The sequence below is a fragment of the Eurypyga helias genome, unplaced genomic scaffold (assembly GCF_000690775.1).
Source record: "Eurypyga helias isolate BGI_N326 unplaced genomic scaffold, ASM69077v1 scaffold17052, whole genome shotgun sequence".
In the NCBI taxonomy this organism is placed as follows: domain Eukaryota; kingdom Metazoa; phylum Chordata; class Aves; order Eurypygiformes; family Eurypygidae; genus Eurypyga; species Eurypyga helias.
In genome coordinates, this window is record NW_010234219.1 from 23,950 (window position 1) to 44,952 (window position 21,003).

The window sequence follows — 21,003 nt, forward strand, 5'->3', positions numbered from 1 at the left end:
AAGAGCCTCACGCTGGTTGTTTGGTCAGTGTTTTATTTTTAAAAACAGGTGAATCCACTTTTTATACATCATTGCACTTCAACAAATACACAGAACACAAGTTCATGCATCTACAGTTACGCACATCGTGAGAACCCTGTCAGGTCTGTTTCTACAATCTTCAAATCATGAGAAATTACAGTGTCAAACTCAAGAGTATAACTAGTTGCATAGAATATCACCATGCTGTAACATTTCATCATTTAAACAAACAAACAAAAAGAAAATTATAAAAGTTTGCCTGAATTGAATGTACAAGAATATGTTGAACACATCAGTGCAAAAGGATTTGAGAATTTACATGAGTTAACAAAAAAAAAAATCACTTAAAAAGCAATCATATATATATATATTTATAAACTGAAGTTTTGTTTTTGTTTTTAACTGCATTCCACCACCACGTCGAACCGTTCCCGCTTCCGAAGTCTGACTGTAGGACACCCAAGTCTCTCTAGAGGTTAAGCCCTTAAGATAATTTCGATTTATATTACTTCTCTAAGTACCAGAACAGTGTAATTCTCTCATCTTTCAGACACACAGTAAGGAATGAACAGCAGCAGCTTAAAAATGAAACACAATGACTGTATTTTGGTTTGCCCCCCTCCCCGAAATATAAATATATACTGTATATGTTTTTAAGTTTTGCTGTACTTTACAAAAAGTCTCACTAGATGGCAGCAGCGCGGTTTAGAGCTTTGCCAACTCCAACAGCTACAGGAAGTAAAAAACGGCGCATGCGTGAACCAGCTTCACTACTTCTCCTGTTTAAATAGATTCAGGAGAGAGGAAAAAAAAAAAAGTAAAAAGAAAAAAGGAAAAGAAAAGCAACATTCACAGCACATCAAGCCCGAAATAGTTTACACCTTCTACACTGAAGCATTATTAGTTTATCTGGCTAGGTCACCTTGCAGGAGAGGCTACGTAAGGCATGCGTTCGACAGTCATATTGTTGCTCACTTGAAAAGGAACCCAAAAAAAAAAAAAAAAATCAGACAGAACTGGAGTTCTAGAACCAAGAGTTCCAACCCTTAAATTTAGCAGGTCATATTGCCATCAGTCTCTCAGAAACTTAAAGCTCTAAAAAAGAAAGGAGAAAAGGCGCAGATCAATGCCTGGCAGCATTTCCAACACCGCGTGCCCTCCAAGCATCCGCACGGGTCTCGACTGCGGACACGGGCTTCCCCACCGAGGGCAGCGCCCGGATTGTCAGACCGACTGAGGGTGGGTTTGGGGTTTTTTTAATCAGCAGTAGTAGCGACTGCGTAGAGTCTGACAGCTACCGGGTCAGGAGCCTGCCTGCGTGTTTCCCCCAGCGCTCCCGAAGCCGGGCAGAAGGGCCAGCGCCGCCCTCTGCGCAGCTGGGAACACGTTCACACGCGGAGCAATGCTCAGGCACCCCAACCTCCAGAGGAAAAGGAGGACACGGCCCGACCGTTTCTGAGACGTGCGAGAGCCATACTTACACGATAAGCATTTTTAATTTGTGTTTCTCTGGCGTAAGTTTTTATCTTTATGGTTGTTTGTAGAATTGGTTTTCCTGGGGGAATTAAAAAAAAAAAGGCACCAAAATTAGTGACAGCTGTAGGAAAACACCTTTGTACGTACCGAGTTCAACTGCGTTTTGTTCCTCCTCCTCCTCCTAAGTGGCGCGGGACAACACGGCTTTTAAACCGAACGTTGCCACCTTCTTGCCCAGCACAATTCACCTCCTGTACCTGCCGTTCTGCTTCCTCTCCGCAGCCAAACCTCCTTCCCCTCGCCCTTCGCCTGTAGCTTAAGGGACCTGTTAACAGCGGCCCGCACCAAACCTGCCGCGCCGGGCAGTGGGCAGACCGCACCTCTCCAGCCCGAGGACTTGTTCCCAACGCCCTCACCTTGCCGAGACCACTTGATCCCAACGCTACCAAACCACACCACAGGCTCCCTAACCGCCAGCAGTGTCACCCCTGACAACGGCCTCGCTAAGCTCCCACAAACCCTCGCGTTAAGCTCAATGGTATTTTCTTCCTTAAAGTGCACTTACATTGGCCCAGCTGGTTCATCATCTGCAGCAAGAATTCCGACGCGGTCCAGGGAAAGACAAGGAGGGGAAAGAAAAAAAGAGAGGAGTCAGTCTCTGCACCATGACACCGGCTGAACTGCAAACAGCAAACCGACCTATCTACAGCATTAAAGGCCATTCCACTGGGTAGTGCAAAGATTCATGGAGTTATTTTTCTGGATTCAAGGTTTAATGGCAGGTATGTGGCTTCAATGGTTTTAGTTAACACTTTGAATGCTCGTCATGAAGAACTGCAACTGTAGCGGACAGATTGTTGCAATATGGTCAGGCTCATCTTGTCCCCAAGTTCCAGTGGTTCAATCTCGTAAAAAATAGATGAGAAGACAAACCAACATTTCAGTTGTAAAATCCTGCTGGTTGTTTTCTTGCATAGTTGGGGGTTTGTTTGGTTGGGTTTAAGATACAGATACGCATTTTTAAGCCATTCTTCGACTGCTGATGGGTGGTTATATACACAACAGGGTGTATACACCACGTGCTCATCCTCCCCCAGGGATGATACAACCTCGACATCTTCCATTTTGCTCAATGTCTAATTAGAAGGGACCAGGTTGGGAGGAGGTTGAAGGTGCAATGCTCGACTGGAGTATCCCAACGCAGTCCGTGGAGAGCGGCAGGCATCGTGCCTGCAGCCGACAGAGCGCAGGGCTCAACACACAGGAAAGGTCAGGGGTGTTGTAATACCTCCAGGCACAACAGACTTCAGCTACAGAGGACTGACAGCATTGTTCTGCCTGTGTCTCTTGGCAAAAACACGCTTTTAAGAATTGGAAAAAGATCTGCCAATGAGTAATGTTTCGCATTAGCTCTTTCATGACCAATTGAACATTTTTGTTTAATTAGAAAGGACCTTACTTTGCCCCCAGGCTGCAGTACGGAAGACAGACGTGCATTTAAACGGCAGTACAAAACCAATGCAGAAAGTTAACGCTCCTGTGGAAGTATTTTGGGGGGGGGGCAATTCAGGGCCTGCTGTTTTTGGCACTCAACAGTTGCCGTTCCTACCCCGTGCTAGAGGGGTTTTTTCACTGAAGTCTTTAAGAAACTCTCAGCAGGATTCCACAAGGGTGCTTAGTGCACATGAAGCAGTTATGGAAATTACAGTCTTAACAGTGTAGGCATCCGCATGAGCACACGCTGGGAGTAATGTCGGGCAGAGGGGACATTACTCCACCTGTACCTCCAAGGCAACGGATAGGCAAAGCCACCGCTAGCACAGACAGTGACCGGAACAAAAAAAATATTTCAAAAAAATAAAGAACTAACCACAAACCAAGAGCTTTACAGCCAAAATAACAGACTAGCGACACGCCAGTGTCCACAGAAGTCCATTACCAGCAACAGTACACTATCGGACAAGGTACAGAGAGAACTAGGACTAGTCAGGACAACCAGACATCAATGTGCTGTTGTATATACGGTGGAGATATACAGAGACACATCAGGTACTGAAACACAAAGCACAGTACAGCAGCTCTACAACTCTCCTCCACAGGCATCTTTTGGTTCACAAAAGATCTGAGGGCAGGCTGCGCTCCGCACGCCGGCTGGGAAGAGCCTCGGACAGCGAGCAAGCCCTCAGTGCCCCCAGCCCCAGATCGGCGTCAGGACTCGCTTCTCTCGGCTTTCTAACAAGCACCATCGGTATCTTTGAGAGTTTGTTTTACTGGACTTCAGAAATCTCACACTGTGCCGTTAAGATACAAGCTCCCTCTCGCTATAAAATAACCTTTGTTCCTTCTCCGCCAAAATATTTAGGTGCCTATTTCAGGTAAGTAGTTTTGTGCGTTTAACAGGTGAAAAAAAAAAGCTTCACGTTTATCAAGGTCTCTTCCCAGCAAAGATCCAACGTCCCTACTGGAATACTCATCACCTGGTGGAACACCACCTCGCGCCCGTTCCCCATCTAGAACCTCAGCGGAGATAAAGAGACCGAGGACAAGGTCTCTGGGCGCTCCCATCCTGCTCAGCCGTTTAACTGCCGGAAAAGCATCCCCGAACAGTACAGACAAAGACCGAAACCTCAGCGAAATCAGGGGGCAACAGAACAACAGAAAAATAAGTACAAAATTAGACTAAATAAAGATTAAAAACAGCAAACTGAAATCCAAATTAGTTGTGAACGTGAATGAAGAAGTTTTAAGGAAAAGTGTTAACGTCATGACTTGTGCGTTGTATAGACTGAAGCGGAGATTAAACAAACTCCAAAGCATGCAGATCTCTCACTTACCACCATTTTTTTTAAGGGTATGATGCAATTGAAGGGGGAAAAAAAAAAAAAGAAGTCATAGTAACCGACAAATATCAATATAACTCAAAACCTTTATGCCAGAAGACCTGCTCTAGCAACCGATTGTCTCTGCTAGCACGTGAAACCTACAGCCCCAGAGAACATCCTCCTCCCAGTACGCTGCTTCATTCCATTCCGCTCCCAAAACGTTGCCAGGAGAGCTGTAATTTTGTAATTGACCACACGAACCCCCTCCTTTTGCAGGAATTTGCTTTTGAATTCAGAGGGAATCTGCAGGCTCCAAAACCCCGTTGTTTACACAACACAAGAATAAACCAGCCCCAACCAGCCAAGGTTTCTGGTGGGTACGGTGCTTATCTGCTTCCTGTGGGCCTCCAACAGCCCGTTCCTGACCGGAAAGGTTGGTTACACCGCTGCCATCTCCAGCGCATCGTGTGACACGTGTAACCAATCCTCCCCGGCAAACGTATCTGGACATTAAAATTGCAAGAGGATGACGGAGGATTCGCTTGAGCCCTTCCACCTGCGCGAACTGCCTGGGAACATAACTCGTGCTTTGGCAGTCTGAGGAGGGGGCGGTGTTTGTGCCTCCCCCTTCGCTTTCAGCCTTAATTCATACGGCATTTTAGGTGTTACTTGGTCACTTTTACCTCCTCTGGCAGATTACAGCCATTATTTTTAATACCAAATTGATCTTGTGTAGCCTCTTACTACTGGCGGAAGTCACAAATGAAACACTAACGGGTACTTCCACCACCGAGACTGACATTTTCGCACCCGGAGGAGCTCTACGCTGCCGCCTGTGCTAACACTTGCGCAGAAACCCAGAGAGAGGAGGGGAGACCGGCGGCTTCAGCAACGGTTCTCCCTTCCGCTGGCCCGTGGCAACCCTCGGAGCTGCCTCTGCAGATGGCCAGCAAGCCGGAGCATTGCCGAAACGCACACCCGAGCAGGCGAACACCGTGTTCCGTTTCCGTTCACGGGCCCCGGGGGGAAAGAAAGCCAGCGTCTGCGGCGGCTTCGGGATCCCGTGGTACAGCTTCCACGGTGCGCAGGGCAGTTTGTGGGAACTGCCACAGAGACCACCGGGGAACTTCCGCTTCGCAAAGCCAGCTTAAAATTGTCTTTTCTGGGACGAGAAAATTTGACAGTAGCTTGAAAACTATGGAGAACAACGTTTGTAAGAATTTAGATGTGTTTGCCCAAATTGGAAAAATGTTAATGTTTTTCTGAGTTTCCCAGTTCTTGTAAATCTTCGGGAAGGCTCCACATGGAGCACTCCAAGCAGTCCACGGCCACGCAGGACCGTGACGCTTTCTCCCAGGGTGGCTGCTCGCAGGGCCGCCAGCGTCACAACCCCTACCAACCCCGGAGGGCTGCGGTTGCGCGCGAAGATTCAGGGGCGGCATCGACCACCTCGATTCACAGCGGGTTTGGAGTCATGCTCCTCTCTTTGCCTTCGTTAAGGGGAGTGTTTTGGAGGGAGGGGGGAAGAGGCGGTGAGTGGTCTTGCTCCATAAAGCAAACCAATATAAATAAAGCGTTGCTCTGAAACGGAATGAAGGCACAAGCGTATCGGCAACGGAGACTCTCTGGCCAAGATTACTTACATTAGGCTGGAGGAATTCTGACCCTAGAATAGCAGCTAAGGAAGGAGGAGGCGAAGGCCCAGAGGAGCCAGGCCATTCCGTCACCCCCGTGACACGACGACGCTCGCTGTCAGGTGTAGCCGACAGCTACGCCGTCTTGCAGCGTGCCTGTCTCAGTTTCCACCCCCTGATGAACTTTAAGCGTGGAAGAGAAAGGTGAGGGTAATAGGAAAAGAAAACCCCCAAATTAACTCGTGACAAAGTAAAACCATTTCAGTGAAAACATTTTGTTCTTTAAATTACTTACAGTAACAGCAGGAACAGGGAAAGTCAAGGGAAAAAAAAAGTGAGTATTAGAAAGAATGTGGGGATATGGATGGAGCTTCTGCAGAGCCGGAGCAGAAGAACATTTATGGGAAGTCTTTGTGTTACGCTGAGAAATGAGAAGGGAAGAACGAGAAAGGACATGTTATAACCCAGTCACCTGGCGGCTTTGCGCTAACCAAGTGTAGAACATGGATTTTAAAGTAAAACTGTTCACGTTCCCCTGGGGGAATGCAGCCAAAGACCTTTTTACTTTCTACTTACCCCAGAACACACCCTTTAAACCAGGGTCTTTGCTAATTGTAGGCTATTTGATCCAACAACAACAGAAAACACTTTCTTTAGGAATCTTTGATGTACCACATCCAGGTCACAATGGCTGATAGCTACGTCTGTCAGAAATAAGCAGCTTAAAGCTACACCACAGAGGAGTGAAAAGCTATTTGCTTCCTTTTACTGTCAAGGAGTCCAAGCAGCTTGCGTCCTGAGCAAAATGCAGCAGCTGAAAGTGACGTGCCAGCATCTCGGGCCTGACGTGCCACGCTCATGCAGCTTTCATCGCCAAACGCCTCCCGAAGCTGCACGTTCTTCACCCGCCCTTGATTTTACAAAACCTCGCCGCTCTCCGCAAGAGGAGAGTCGTCCGTTGCTTTACCATGCATAAAGCCAGGCAAAACTCTCATCTGGAAAGGATGCAGGAATTGAACACAATCTGCCCTCCCTTCCTGCAGAGCTGCTTTTTCTGCTACACTGCAGCAGGAGGAAAAATAAACGACGTGAAGGAAGAACTATCAGCAAAGAGCTACTGAGCAGCCCTCTTCCGGGGCATAAAAAAAGCAACTCAACTGAAGAGAAAAAGGCAAGGTCCATGCAAAAAAAACCAAACCAGCAGTCAGGAAATGCCAAAGTTAAAGGAGTGTCCTCGCTCTTCCAGCACGGCAGTGCTGCCAGACGGAGGTAACGCCATTCCTAAGGCCAGCAAATACATGGGAAAGCACCTCCTAACACACAGCCCTTTTTCCCTCCAATGCTGAAACCTAAGTGGCCTCACTCAATGGTAAATGGAGTAGAACTGCTCCCGATCTATCCAGGTTATCTGTCACTCTACCCACCTGCCGGGAGGTGAGGTCACTGGCATGTTAAGGCAGGTGTGGAACATGGACATGAGAGAAAGGAATTAATTAATTCAATTAGCTTTATTTTGGCTGGCCAGGTGGAGTTCCCAAGCACGCTGGAAAGCATCCCAGACAGGACAGAGATAGTGTTTCTCTCCAAACAGTCACATCCCCCATGAGCAGCTGGGGGCTTCTGGTCAGCACCACTTACCAAAAGCTCTTTTTCGCACTTCTTTGTTTGGACTCACCACGAAAGTACAGCCCTCAGGCCTGGCTTTTTTTATTCCTTTTTAGGCTGACACAGCTGTAAGAGCACTCACTTTCCTATGAAATTCTTCTATCCTCAGCGTGTGTATACACTGAAGTTACTGATCTGGTTTGTCAAATGCATCTGAGGTTCATCTGAGAAACATGGTACTCCTCCAGAAAGCAGTTCTGTCAGTCAGGGTGGAGTGGGGGCACCCTCAGGACATGCTGCCTCACTACCTTACGCTACGCTGAACTGGAGGATTCTTTGGAGATGTGGAAATGCCAAATACTTCAATACAGTTCCTAAAGAGCAGCAAGACGAGCAGCATCTTGCAGGCAGCACCTCAGAGAAGGCAGGCTGCGACAGCTGGGAAAGGTAAAAGGGCTCCAATTAAGCATGCCTGTTACTAGCGGAGTCTGGAGCAATCCTGCTCCAGCTTCCAGCTCGGGCTGGTTTCGCCCGAGGGGATGAACAGAGCACATGGAAGTGCTGCCCCTAACTTCCAGAGGTTTAACTGAGCCGGCCCTGGAAACCGCGGCACCTGGGTCCTGCAAGGGGCGAGCGCTCAGCGTGGGCATCAGCATCTCGCAGCCGGACCCGAGACAAATGCAGCTCAAGGGCACTTCATCCTGCCCCGTTTGCAGCCGGGCTCTGCACGGGCTGCAGGTGTATTTCCAGACTCTGGATTTAACAGTTTCTTCAGCACCAGCAAGATTTTGAATGTTCAGTATACAGGGAAAGTCACCACATTTACCATCACTATTTCTCTACAAAACTTTCAGAAATCCTGTCATCTTTGCACTAGGTCTGTGCAGAAATCCTCACTCCTGAGATCCTCTCCACAGGACAGACAGTAATCAGAGGATTCTGGGGGGGGAAAGGGCCATTACTGAGGTTATTCTGCTGATGAGGCTACCAGGTTTTGGCCCTGTTAAGAGCTCAATCCTTGCTGCAGCAGCTTCGTATGCAGATCTGCCACAACCACAACCCCTGACCTTAAAGCTGAACACATCAAAAACAACACTAAAAATTTTGGAAAACCAGCTGACAGTTGAGAGAGATCACGGCCGTTGCCAAATAATATTATGTAACATGGTGTTTAGACTAATATCTGCAGGAGTTGCTGGCTCAGCTCATTGATGTTACCCACTACAGCTCACTGCAGCATGCCGAGGTGGATGTACAATTTTGGAAGCAGAGAGCTTCAATTCCAAACGATAAGCATGCCACTGCATTAAAACATTAACTTTGGCATTTCCTAACAATGTATTTAAAACAACAAAATTAAGAATAACCTAAGTAAAACATCCCAGTGTGGAAATCAGCAGCCTATCAATGATTTCTCACGTATGCATTTGTGAAGTGTCCCTGCTTATGGGGTGTTTCCCACCACGGTCTCATAGAAAGCTTCAAATGCCATCACAGAAAATGCAAGGGTACCCAAGGGAGCGCAGGGCTCAAGTCAGCCTTTAGGTGAGGTCTTATGCCGATTGTGTCTTCATCCAGGCAAACCTAACGCACACTGAGATACGGACTTTGTCCTCCAAGGAAGCAGACAGCAAGCTTCTGTCCACCACGGAGGCACATCACTCTCCAGAACTCGCCCTTAGCTGCCTTTGAAACAACAGCTGCAACTGCGCAAGCAAACCTGGTAACCTCAGTTACTCGGGTCATCATCTTTGACGCTTCCATCAGAGATGATGAGCCTGGATCCCGCAGGCATCGTAAGGGCAGTCGGACCAGCCAGGAAAACTTCAGCTTTTGAAACCAACAGGTAGCAAACTCTTCACCTCCAACGTGTGCTTAGTCACACAAACATGGTGGTTGCACTGCGATCCGGTCAAGGCAAAGCCGATTTCTACCGGACTAAGTCCATCCGATGCTGCTTGCAACGAGCACTTCCAGATCAAATTACAGCCACCAATACCTTGTTTCTGTCCTCAGGAAACTTCACCAGAAGGAAGTCTGAAATGCAGGGAACTATGAGGAGTCACCAACACAGAGGCGAGATGCTCTCTGGGCGTGCAGACACCGGTTAGGCCAACGTGACACCCGCATGGGGAAAGTGCAAGGGAACATCTACATGGCCTTTTTTGGAAGTTTTCTGGGCTGGTTGAGAGCCACTTTGAGGACAAACTGCTGGCAGTGTAATTCCTTTAGGAACTGTGAAGGTGTTAGTAATGCAGAGGAACATGCACTACCCAGTTTCAGTTTGGTGGATACACACCTACAACAGTCCCGAAGCATGCTCTAAGCAGTTACTAACTGCTGTTCAAGTGGTTAAGATCAAAAGCTGGTTTCCTCTAGGTATGCACTATCGAACACAGTTCTGATCTGCTACCGAAGCGATCCAAGCCTCAGCCACTCCCACTGTATTAACATCTATTGTATGTTCTATAAGGTTACTTTTTTTGCCTGTTCTCTGGAACAAACTCCAGAACCGTGAAGGTGGTTTTGCCCCAACTTCACAAGCAGGTCAGTGTTTCTGCACCCCCATTTTCATCCCAAAAGGCAAACATCATGCTGTGGTGTCACGGATCCCTTGTGCAGCTCGACAAGTCGTCACTGCTGCACAAGCTGCAGCAGAGCTGCCTTGGGAAGTTAGCACCATGCCAGAGGGCACGTCCAACCCAGGAAGACACCGACGATTCCGCGCTTCCCGTGCGGATTCAGCACGTTGCCCTCCACGCACTCTAAAGCGCCTGCTCCGTTAACTGGGACGCGTCGTGTTCCTACAGCACGATGGCATGCCAGCTGCTTCTGACAAGGATTCCTTGGACAGTTTTTCGGGATAAACACTGTAGTAAGCTTGGCTCCCCATGTGGTTCTTTCGTTTTAGCCTCACACTGCCCCTTCCCCCATCTTTAATAGAGGAAGGCATGTGGGAGAAGCTCAAAGATAGAACAGATACTACTTTTTTGTATACCAAACACAGTAACTAATTAGTGCTACCATCAAACTTGATAATAAATATCCAATCTTTAGAAAATATAACTCAGTGGCTATTACAATTGGATATACTTTCCAGAGCATTACTTAATACAAATTCAGTTACAGCCCAAAACAAGAGCCCTACACCCACCCTTTTAACGCTGAAGACATGTTTTGTTTCTGAAGCATCTCTGCGGTCCCAATCCCCTTAAGTGCAAGGTTTCCTTACAAAACCTGCCCAGTGTCCAATCCGGATGCCACACGGACGAGGGAGTGCCGTCAGGGATTAGAGCATTTCCAGCTCTCCCCTTGTGCTGCTCTACGCTCCTTAGGGCTGACGTGCAGGATTTCTCAGGGCTCACACAGCAGGAAAGAGACGGGAGTGCTAGACCCACCTCATGTAAGAAAAGCTTTAAGGATAATGAAATAACCACCCTCCCACTCCATAGTCTGAGATCTTGGGGAAATCCAGCGTTAGGACTCTGCACAGCACTTGGACCCCCTGCGTTTGCTGGGCTTAATGTCTGGAGAGTGAACAGATGAGAAAGCAAAGCGCTCGGAGCTGAATGACCTGCGCTGCTGATCCTTCCTGCCACAAAGCTCCACTCTTCTGCTTCCACAAGTTTGCCTTGCTGTTTATTCCTTCCCCCTCCTTACAAGTGGCTTTGAGCACACTTACCGTCTGGGACTTCATCCGGCCGCTTCCTTTTCTCATAAACAACTATGATGACCACGAGGATAACGATTTCTGCCAAGATCCCCAAAAAGGGCCAGAGAGGAGCCAGGTGGCTGCGGACACGAAGGATGGTTGTGACCGTGACAGAGCCAACCTGGTTGGTTGCGTTGCACTGGTACTCGCCAGGATCCTCGTTTATCTGTAGGTTTGTGATGCTGAGCTCAGTGTAGTTGTCTTTATTTGAAATGAAGAACCTGCCGGAGGAGTTGTTGATGTCCTGGTAAAAGGAGAAAGGTGGAAATGGAAAAGAGCAAGAGCTTTAGTAAGTTTTGGTGCCTTTTCATTTCTCTGTCATGGAAACTCAAAGAGATTTGAGGGATTCTTCAAAGGGCCTGGCTCCTTAACACAACAGAAAAACCCCCGGTCAGCGTTTGTTCGTACCCCTCACTCAAGTGGGCGGTGCTTCAAAACAAGACAAACTCCCACCTTGACTGGCAAGGTGTATTTTTATCCTACTTCAACACAATCTGCCATGAAATATGCCAGTGCTTGTGACCAACTAAGCTACCATGTTCTCAGCCTTCTGCCTCAAGAGAAACTGCTGCGACTCCACTCACCAGTTAACCAGCAGCAAGATGAAACAGGTCGACCTAAACAGAGTAGAAATAACAGAAGAGAGGACACACTCCCTACCAGAGGACAAAATGGTTTCAATGTGCAGGGAGGAAAAAAGAAAAGCTATCACTTGCTTTACATTTTTTCCCCTCTATCAATCAAATGGCTGCCTCTCGCAGGTCATACAACAACGTAAAAAATAGGTGGGCTGAGGATTTAGCAACCTCCAGGTTCTCTTCTGCTCTTTCAATTGCTGGTCAAGGTTTTTTGCCCACTAGATCAGTCACACAGAAAAAATACGACCACTTAAACCCTAAGAAGTGTCACTGCCATGTCCTCATATTAAGTCTTGTGAGCTCAAACAGTAAAACCAGAAAACAGTTTCAGAAATTTATAACCAAATGCATTTTTAAAAATCACATTTCATAGCTCACATTTTGCAATTTATAGCAAATACCACCAAACATCATATCTTTCTGGATAGTTCATCACTCTGCCCAGCAGCAGCGCAATGAGCAGCTCTGTTCGCACAGCAGCAATATTAATAACCATTTCATACTCACTGCTGCTGTAAAAAATTCAGCTTCACTCACTCATGTATCAGGCTTTAGAGGAACTGCAATTGGAGAAGTCGCAAGGCATCCTCAATAATACCTATCCCTAAACCCAAGGTGCTTGTTTCCTTCCTTACTCTGGGCTTTGGCAGGTTAATACACGCCTGACACCCCAGTTTTCTTACCTCAAATATTCCATTGACCTTCTTGCGCCACACCCACTCAGGATGTGGGAAGCCCACAGATTTGCAGTACATGAGTGCCTCCTGCCCCTCATTTTTGTTTTCGCTTCGCTTGTGGCCAGTGATGTCAGGAATAGCTGCGAAATAAAAGAACACAGTTGATGTTTACAAGCTGCTCATTAAAGAGTGAGTTATTTCAAGCTCTGAGAATCTGCACAGAAAGTAAGTGACAAGTTCCCTGGAAGCTGTTCCTTTCCCACACACCTTACAGAAGGATAACAGCAATTCCCATGTCTCTCCAAGCAGCATCTCAACTGAAGATCTGCAGGAATGTCCTTCAGGCTTGGGTAGCCAGATGAACTGACAGACAAGGGAGAAATCTCGGCATCAAAATGGAGTTGTCTACCAAAACCCTACAAAACTAAGATGGCTCAGATGCTCCCGGGTGCTGGAACCAGAGAAACATCCACGTCTCCCACCGCTCAGGAGGTCCCTGCGGGTCTGCAGTACCTTCAGCTTTCAAACAAGAGCTGTCAGATTCCAGTTACAACTTGCCCATTGCGCCAGGACTCTGAGCTGATGCTCTCTTAACATGAATTTCTGAAAGCTGAATCAAGGTATTCTTCCCTGCAGCAAGATTTTAGATTTGGTCCACAGGCACGCTCCCACCTGTCACACTTTATGATTGTTACCCCTAGAGAGAGCTCTGTCCTGGGTACCGCTGGGTATCTGTAACGCACAAGTCAAAATCCCTCCAGCAGGCTCGTCTCATTTAGCCTATACAGAATATCCTTATTTGCAAGGAGGGTTGCAGGTGAAACTGGGCAACGACAAGCAAACCACCCTGAACATCAGCAGAGGGGCTCCTGCGTTAATTTAGCTATAAATAACATCGCTGCCGTTTGCTGCGTTTGCCACAGCAGCCCGCTGCAGCCTAATACCTCACGAGAGATTACGATGGATCAATGGACTGCCCGAGCTGAACCTTCCCTTAAGCAGATGGCTTTGGTGCCGTAGTGACCACCTTTAAAGCCCATTCGCTTCCTAGCTCGCTAATTATGTCACACGTGGCCTGCTGTGTGATCGCAGGTCGCTGATCTGTTAATCCTGTCAAAGTCCAAGCTGAGTGCTCGTGGAAAAGACCCCCAGGGACTGGAATCTATTACAAGGGTCTCTTGAAGGAGAGTCCCCCCTACATACCGGTACGCAGAAGGAGCACCGGTTTGCGACGGCTCATCTGCAGCTGCAAGCTAAAAGAATTAAGCAAATTTCACACTTGTCATCAATGGCAGCAAACAAGAACAAGCAGAACATCCTGTGCAACCAGACAACATCACCTGAACCCACTCTTTCAAAAAATTACATTACAACTCGTTGTGAAAACGTCTGGCAAGTTTAAGTACTAAAGACATAACCATAGTTCAAAGGTAAGGGCTTTTCAAATGAAGAAAGCATCCAAGGCCTTGCTCCTGCAAAATTCTTTTTGGACAGTAACGCAGATTGCTGATGTTGCTAAAGGCAGAATTAAAGTAAGTTTCTGAACAACAGAAAACCCATGGTTATAAGAATATTTCAGCTACAGCATTCCTCTAGTATGTGTGTATTTGCCTGAAAAGACACCACCGGGGAGGCTGATCAACCCAGGCTTTTCTCAAAAACCCTGTGTAAATTCCAACAGGATTTCCAACACATGCATGAGCTCTGCAGAAGTTCTGACCACTTGCCATGTAAACAAACACGTACTTGCTGAATTATTCATTCTTAGGTGCATTTTCTAACGGATTTGCTCCAACTCAGCAACAGCCAGAGCTGTCAGTACGCACTGGCACGCCGACAGATCCTTCACACTGGATGCTGCTGCAGAGGAGGCAGAGAACAGCTCCTTAGCAGAGATATTGCCCACCAGAAATTAAAACTAACTCCAGGACTTATGGTAGAACCCTTAAGGAAGTTATGCCATTTAAAAATATTTTAATATGTTAAGCATGCTCCCTTTTTCTCCTCTGATTTTTAAGTAAACACCTTTCCAGCAGGGAGCGGAAAAGGAGCTCGTTACCCAAGAAAAAACACTAGGATTGTATCATCCCATAAGGAAGAAGGTGAAGGAGGTATTCGACCCATGTCTGTAAGTATCCACACAGGCAAATGATGGCTTTGCTAACAATATTCAATACACCTGACCATACAGCAAGACCAACAGATGAAGTCAGAAAAATGCTGAGCTGCTGCAAGACGATGCTAACGGTAACCATGGTATGTAAAAACAAGATGCTAGAGGGTTTATTTTATCTTGAAGAAAAGTGACACCTAAAATGTACCTTGCAACACCAAACATGAGAATACTTCGGGAGTCAAATACCTGACCTGAATGAAGACACGGATCATGACAATTCTCCGCTCTTGTGCAAGAAGCAGCTGCCAGGTAGAGAGACTGCAGCAAGCTGGGAAGGAAAGAACACTCCATACTTGCTAAGTGAACACATACAACCTGTGCCTACAGGGGGAATAATACTTGGATGAAATTAAGTTTTCAAGCTGAAGGTCTTGAAGAAAATAAATCAGCTTTAGGGCTGAGTGTGCGGCATTACATCTTCAGGATATTAAGCATCAGTATGCACCTGCAATGTCCCTTCAAACCACTGTCTGCAGGCTCCAAGAGGAATGTAACATCGGTTCCAAAAGATGGTGGTTCAACAAGAAGTGAAGTTCATCCGTCATCTCCTTGCTAGGCCTGGAAAGCGCTCTCTTAGGCAGGAACTAGGCGGGCCCCACGACCTCTCCGCGGTTTTTGCTTACTTGAGGACGATATGCAGAGACCGCATCCCACCTAATGAAAACGAAAGGCCAGCAGCAGTGGAGCACAAGAGACAAACCTAAGGTGGCAAGGAAACGGTCCCAAAACTGGCACTGAAGGGCTGTCAGAAGTGATTGCAAATTATCTCCATTAGGAAAAGAAGAAATGGGGTTCATCAGCTTAAAGTTGAGGCTGCACAGTCTCCATCTGTCAGCACGTTGGTTTTCACTGCCACCTACCAGCAGCCAGCGAGTCAAAGCAGACCCTTGCAGGGGAAACGGGTACCGTACGTCAGCGCTCTGCAGCTGGCCCAATTTGTCTCTAAGGCTGCCGAGAGGGAAAGAACAAAAGCTTTCTAGGACACCATAACTTCTACTGCAGGGTGACCTACTGTTCTGCTACAGCCAAGGGATAATTATATTTCGTTAAGAACAGGCCATCTTCGCCAGGTTATCCCAATGAGAGCACCAGCGACGAGAATACATTCTCCTCCTTCTTGCCAGGCACAGTTTTGCAGCAGCCATTTCCAGCTCTTCTAGGACAGGAGCTATTTCTGTACGCAGTCTGAGGGGAGCACTACATGGAATATTAATATTCCAGGATATCTGCTGCAGCCAGTTTCAAGCTATGGCCGAGACATTCATCCAGAACTTATTCTACCAAACTGTTGGGCTAATTGCATTCTGCTGCACAAACGACAATTTAAGCATCACTGCAACTGACCTCAATCACAGATTTAGTAACAGAGCGATGCTTTCCTGTGGAGCTTTTCAAGCCAAGATTTTTCTTACACCGTTCTGCTCCAGTGCCAGTAACAGATAAAGCACAGAATGAAGCAGGTTTTGTTCAGAAAGGATTTAGATCTCACTTTGGCTTTTAAGCAGCAGAATCCACATTCTCTGTCCAGAGACAGTTGGCCGTGGAGACGTGGGCACAACATGCTACGTCAGCACCTACATCAACAAAACCAAGATAATACCCCGGTAAAAGAAAGCAAGCTTTTCATTCTTACACTGTGAAACAGGAAAACTAAACACTGGACGTTTGTTTGAAACAGCATCTGGAAGAGCAGAAAGAGGCAGGGCTACTTTAAATTAACTGCAACTTAAAAAAAAATCAAAACGAATACAGATTTAGTCATTCTTGACACAAGAGTAAGCTTCTGTGAGCATCATTCTTTTGACAGTTTTAAACTGAATCACAACAGAAAGGGGTTTGTGCCACAGTGAACACTGGGCCTTTATGCTCCGAGCACCAAATATGCACAAAATGCACTCTGCAGCAAGTGCTTTCTGAAGAGCATGCTTTGAACACAGCCTTGAAACATGGGTGGGGTTTCTCTTATTACAGGGCGTGCAATGTCACTGCCCGATTAGGAGTTATTCAGCCCTTAATTTCCAGGTGTCTTCAAGATATATTCCTAGCATGACTAAAAAGGAGAACTAATATGCATAACACCTCCAAACCATGTCCCAGTTCACGAAATCCCTTCAAGTTTTCCCATTAAAAAGATAAAATTAAAGCAAGGGCAAAAGCACCTAAAAATATTCTTGCATGTAGGAACTATTATGTCTTATAGGTGACCTAGTTAAAATGGCTCTGGAAGATTTCTTTTTCTGCATTGTAATTCTAATCCAGGTCTACCTTTATAGCCTGGGCGGAGCGCCAGGACACCAGCGGCACCGCGAGACCGGGAAACGCAACGTGCGCTTTCTGTGTAGTGCCTGCGACCACTCCTAAGATGCACCTGTGCTACGAGAACGCCCGACTTCTTAATTAATTTCTGGTACGGCGTTAAGAAACCTCTGCAGAGTTTCACAAGACAGCCAGGAGTCAAGAAACCACGATCTTCCAAGTGGTTTTCCAGCAGGGTGCTTGAGCTGGAGCCGGAGTGCAAGCGGAACAGGAACACTGAGAGCAGGTATTGCATGTGAAACAAGAGCCCCAGGCTCAGCAAAACTTAGCTGAATAATAAAACTTTCGAACAACGCTTATGTCCCTCAGAAGCAGTGAATGGGACTGGACTGAGCACTTGCTACAGGGAAAATCAACAGCAACCGGGGAGGACAGAAGGAGATGCAAAATGAGTGAGGGATGGGGAGTCAGGAGAATCCCCTTGATGAGACAATGGCAGAAAGGCCCTACAGGAGGAGGCATTAAAAAGCCCTACCTGTCCAGGTGCATGCAAAGAAGGGAGCCATTGCTGGGCAGAAAGAACAGGCACCCTCCGTCAGTTATGCTACGTACATCAACATCTTTCTTGATGCTCGCACTACTTCTGGGCAGCCAGAGGAAAACCGTAGGCATGTTCTATCCCATCTGGTCCTCACTGGTGCTCCTGCACTGGACGCTGGCTGGTGGAGTATCAGAAAACAAAGGCAAACTTGTGTCCTCCTCCCAAGATCCTGATGAGAGCACAAAGACTGCAGAGGCAGAATTCTTCAGAGTTGCCTTTTTTGTTTGTTTGGAGGTTTTTTTCCCCTTTTAATCTTCAGGTTTTCAGGCTCTAGGATCACAACAGCACAGCAAAAGCACTGCAGCTATTTCCACCGTGTGGCAGTGGAGCAATTAAAAAAAGCCTACTTCCAGACAGGGAACGGAAGCACACTGCATCTCAGCTAGTGCCTGGCAGGACCATCGTCGCAGTCCCTGACAACCACCACATCATATACCACGAGCTGGTTACCTGCAGTGCTCTTGGCCTTCTCCCACCCTTTGCTTTCGCAATGAAGTCAAAAAAGCCCTATTTAAAGTCAGAATCTTCCTAATATCAGCATTTACTCAGCCTGTTGTTTCAGGTTTAGAGCTGCACTCAGACAATGCCCCAAACAGCTCTGAGATAATCTGAGCAGAAATACTCAGAACATCCACCAGACACTTCACCCAAAAGCTGACTGTACGAGGGAAGCCAGACTCATGCCCTTTCTGGGAATTCCCTGAGATTGACATTAAACCTCAGCATTTTCAACTGCTGTTGTACTAGTGCTGCCCCAGGAATTTCTTTACCAAGAAAATCTGCTTTAAATATACAAGCACACCTAGCGATTCGAACAGCCATGCTCATGTTCCTGCATTTTTATCTTCTTACGCAGCACACAGATTCGGGAAGAAAATAGGCAACATTACATAAAAGGCAAATGGCACTGGTATATCCTGGATTACATCTGCTGTGAGGCATTCGTTAAAGCTGTTCACAAGTTGTCAGAAAGTGACTATTTCGGTCCACAAGCACTTCTGTATTCAGAACCATCTTCTTTACATACATCCACAATTAAAAACTGCAATGCAATTATGACTAGCAATTAAATCTGTGTACGACTGCTCGTCCGCAAGTACTGTGACAGGCCACACATCAGGTAAGCATTCAATTAGGGCATCTGCATGGTCAGACAAGAGTCATGCATCACTGGTGCATTACATGTGCCTTGATTAACAATTAGGTAACATCTCCACACATGAAGCAGTATCAAAACGGGTTTGCTTTGAGAATGAGGACTGCTTTGGCAGAAGATGCACAATATTTACACCAAACTGCAGGAATCACAGAGAATGCCTTCTTTTGCTAAGTAAAATAAGCCTGTGTAATTCTTTGGAACTAGCACAGATATTATTCAGAGACACATCCAAGGAAATGTGTGATGCTATACAGGTATAGCTGTATGGCTCTTCCAGGAGCAGTAAATCAAACGAGTACTCCCCAATCACAATGAATTTATGTACAGCACTAAAACTGCAAGGAGACTGCAAAGTTCTGTTTAACTTATGCTTTAAATACTAAATACATTTCCAAGTAACAGGAGTTAGAAAAGCATCTTTTCAGTTCAAAAGGTACACGTATTCCAATTTCCAGTTCGCTCTGCATACGACTTCCCACTCTAGACAAGCCCTGGTACCCATCTCTGCAGAGGAGGAATTCAAGGCCCATCAGCCACTCTCATGATGCTGTAAAGTAGGAGCTGGAGAATATGGGTACTGAGTCCTAGGAATGTGACTGCTGAGCCCGCTGCAGGTGTACTGCCTCCCCAGAGTGGTGCTGCAATCATTAACTTTTAACTGATGACTATTCATTGGTATTTATATATAAATTACCTGTGAGGAGTTGTTAGTAGGATTAGTTATTATTTCTCCCTCTGCCCTTCGTTCCAGTACCTCAATCAGATATACTGGGTTTTTTCTTTCTGCAAGGTTAAACCCTATGTCCCTGTAAACCCCTCTGCCAGGTTCTCTTGGTGTCCCCGCCTGGCACAGGACAGCAGAGAAGCCCTAAGCCAAACGTTTCTAACAGGTCTTTGGAGAGATTACACAAAGCTGAAAAGGGTCTTACTCAACCTGCAATCAAAGTTAAATTTCCTGTCTCTGGAAGTGGTTTGTCACCCAAAGCAGCCTAGAGTGGAAGGAAAGTACTTAAGATCTTAATTAAGATAATATTTGAAGATGTAGCAATTAGAGCGTTAAGAGCAGAATGCAAAAAAAAAAAAAATCTCCCAATAGAAAAAAGAAAAACCCCAACCCCTACACTGATGGATCTTGACTCCCCAGGGACAAGCTCCCCAGAAGTACAAGTTAAGTTTGAATACAACTAAGCAAGGCAGGAATTATTTTTAGTGATGCAGTCAGGTTTGTAATCAACAACAGTGCATTTCCCTTATGTTCACATCCTGAACAGCTCTTCGCTGGGCCAACAGGAACCTGTGATGCATTCGCACGAGCAGGCATCTTAGCTGACCTCCTCCCCTGCAGAGCTAGCTTCTGCACCAGGTTTGGTTAAACACCGCGTACAGTCTGATAGGTTGTTTTATGCTGGGTCATTGGAAAAAACACACTTGTAAAACTGACAGAGGAAATCAGCAAGCTTTTCTTGGTGCAGTATCAGTCAGAATGCTTATTTATATAGCAATATTTCTCTAACCCCGGAAACTGTTTGTATGGCTCCAAAGATGCTGTTTTCTGGAGAGGAAAGACAGCATTCAGAATAATACTGCGCACACACGGACTGACAAATTACTCCCACTTCCTCACTCTGGATTCAGGAACCCGACCATGCAGCATGCCATCAGAACTCCCCAGGAAAGAGGTCAGCTTTCAGCTTCTGCTACAGATCCATGGCACCTCATTTTAACGGCAGTGATCACAGTACGGATCAGGATAGGCTGCGTCACTGGTGCAGGGATGCTCTGAAACAGTGCGAAGCATCCTCCTTCCCATTTGCTATTTCAAACAGCAGCAGAGGCTCTACATTTCAGATGGGGATGTAAGGAAGACAGTAAGCAATGCTAACTTAGATTTTAAATAAGTTCACAGTACCCCTTCATAAAACAAGCAGCAGTATAGTCCCAGACACGCACAGGCTGGTTGCAAGACTCATCAATATGTTTTTTGCATGATCTCCTCTGTCTTTGACTAACAAAGCTCCCACAATGCATCGATTACATCTTAACTGCAGCACGTAAGGGGCAACCACAGCTACTGCAGAGCAGTGGGCCAGTGAATTTCCACAGTTATTCCACAAACAAATAACTGCATTGTGGCGGCACCACTGTATAAAAACACCATCCGCTCCATGTTACTTCTATTTTGTACATCTAAAATGTTCTTTTGTTCAACAAATACAGTAAAAACCA

The 21,003-nt window shown here is 46.5% G+C and overlaps 1 protein-coding gene across 1 annotated transcript in view; it reads right to left on the minus strand.

Annotated features, from left to right (window-relative positions):
* Positions 1 to 23: 23 nt before the first annotated feature.
* The window catches only part of NPTN (neuroplastin), a gene marked incomplete at its 5' end in the record, with an annotated part of 31,857 nt that continues 10,877 nt past the window's right edge, over positions 24 to 21,003 (minus strand). The window contains 5 exons of the mRNA XM_010161997.1: positions 24 to 1,116; positions 1,503 to 1,576; positions 2,063 to 2,084; positions 11,241 to 11,514; positions 12,592 to 12,725. Coding sequence (XP_010160299.1) covers positions 1,516 to 1,576; positions 2,063 to 2,084; positions 11,241 to 11,514; positions 12,592 to 12,725 — 491 coding nt within the window. The remainder of the gene's footprint in view (positions 1,117 to 1,502; positions 1,577 to 2,062; positions 2,085 to 11,240; positions 11,515 to 12,591; positions 12,726 to 21,003) is intronic.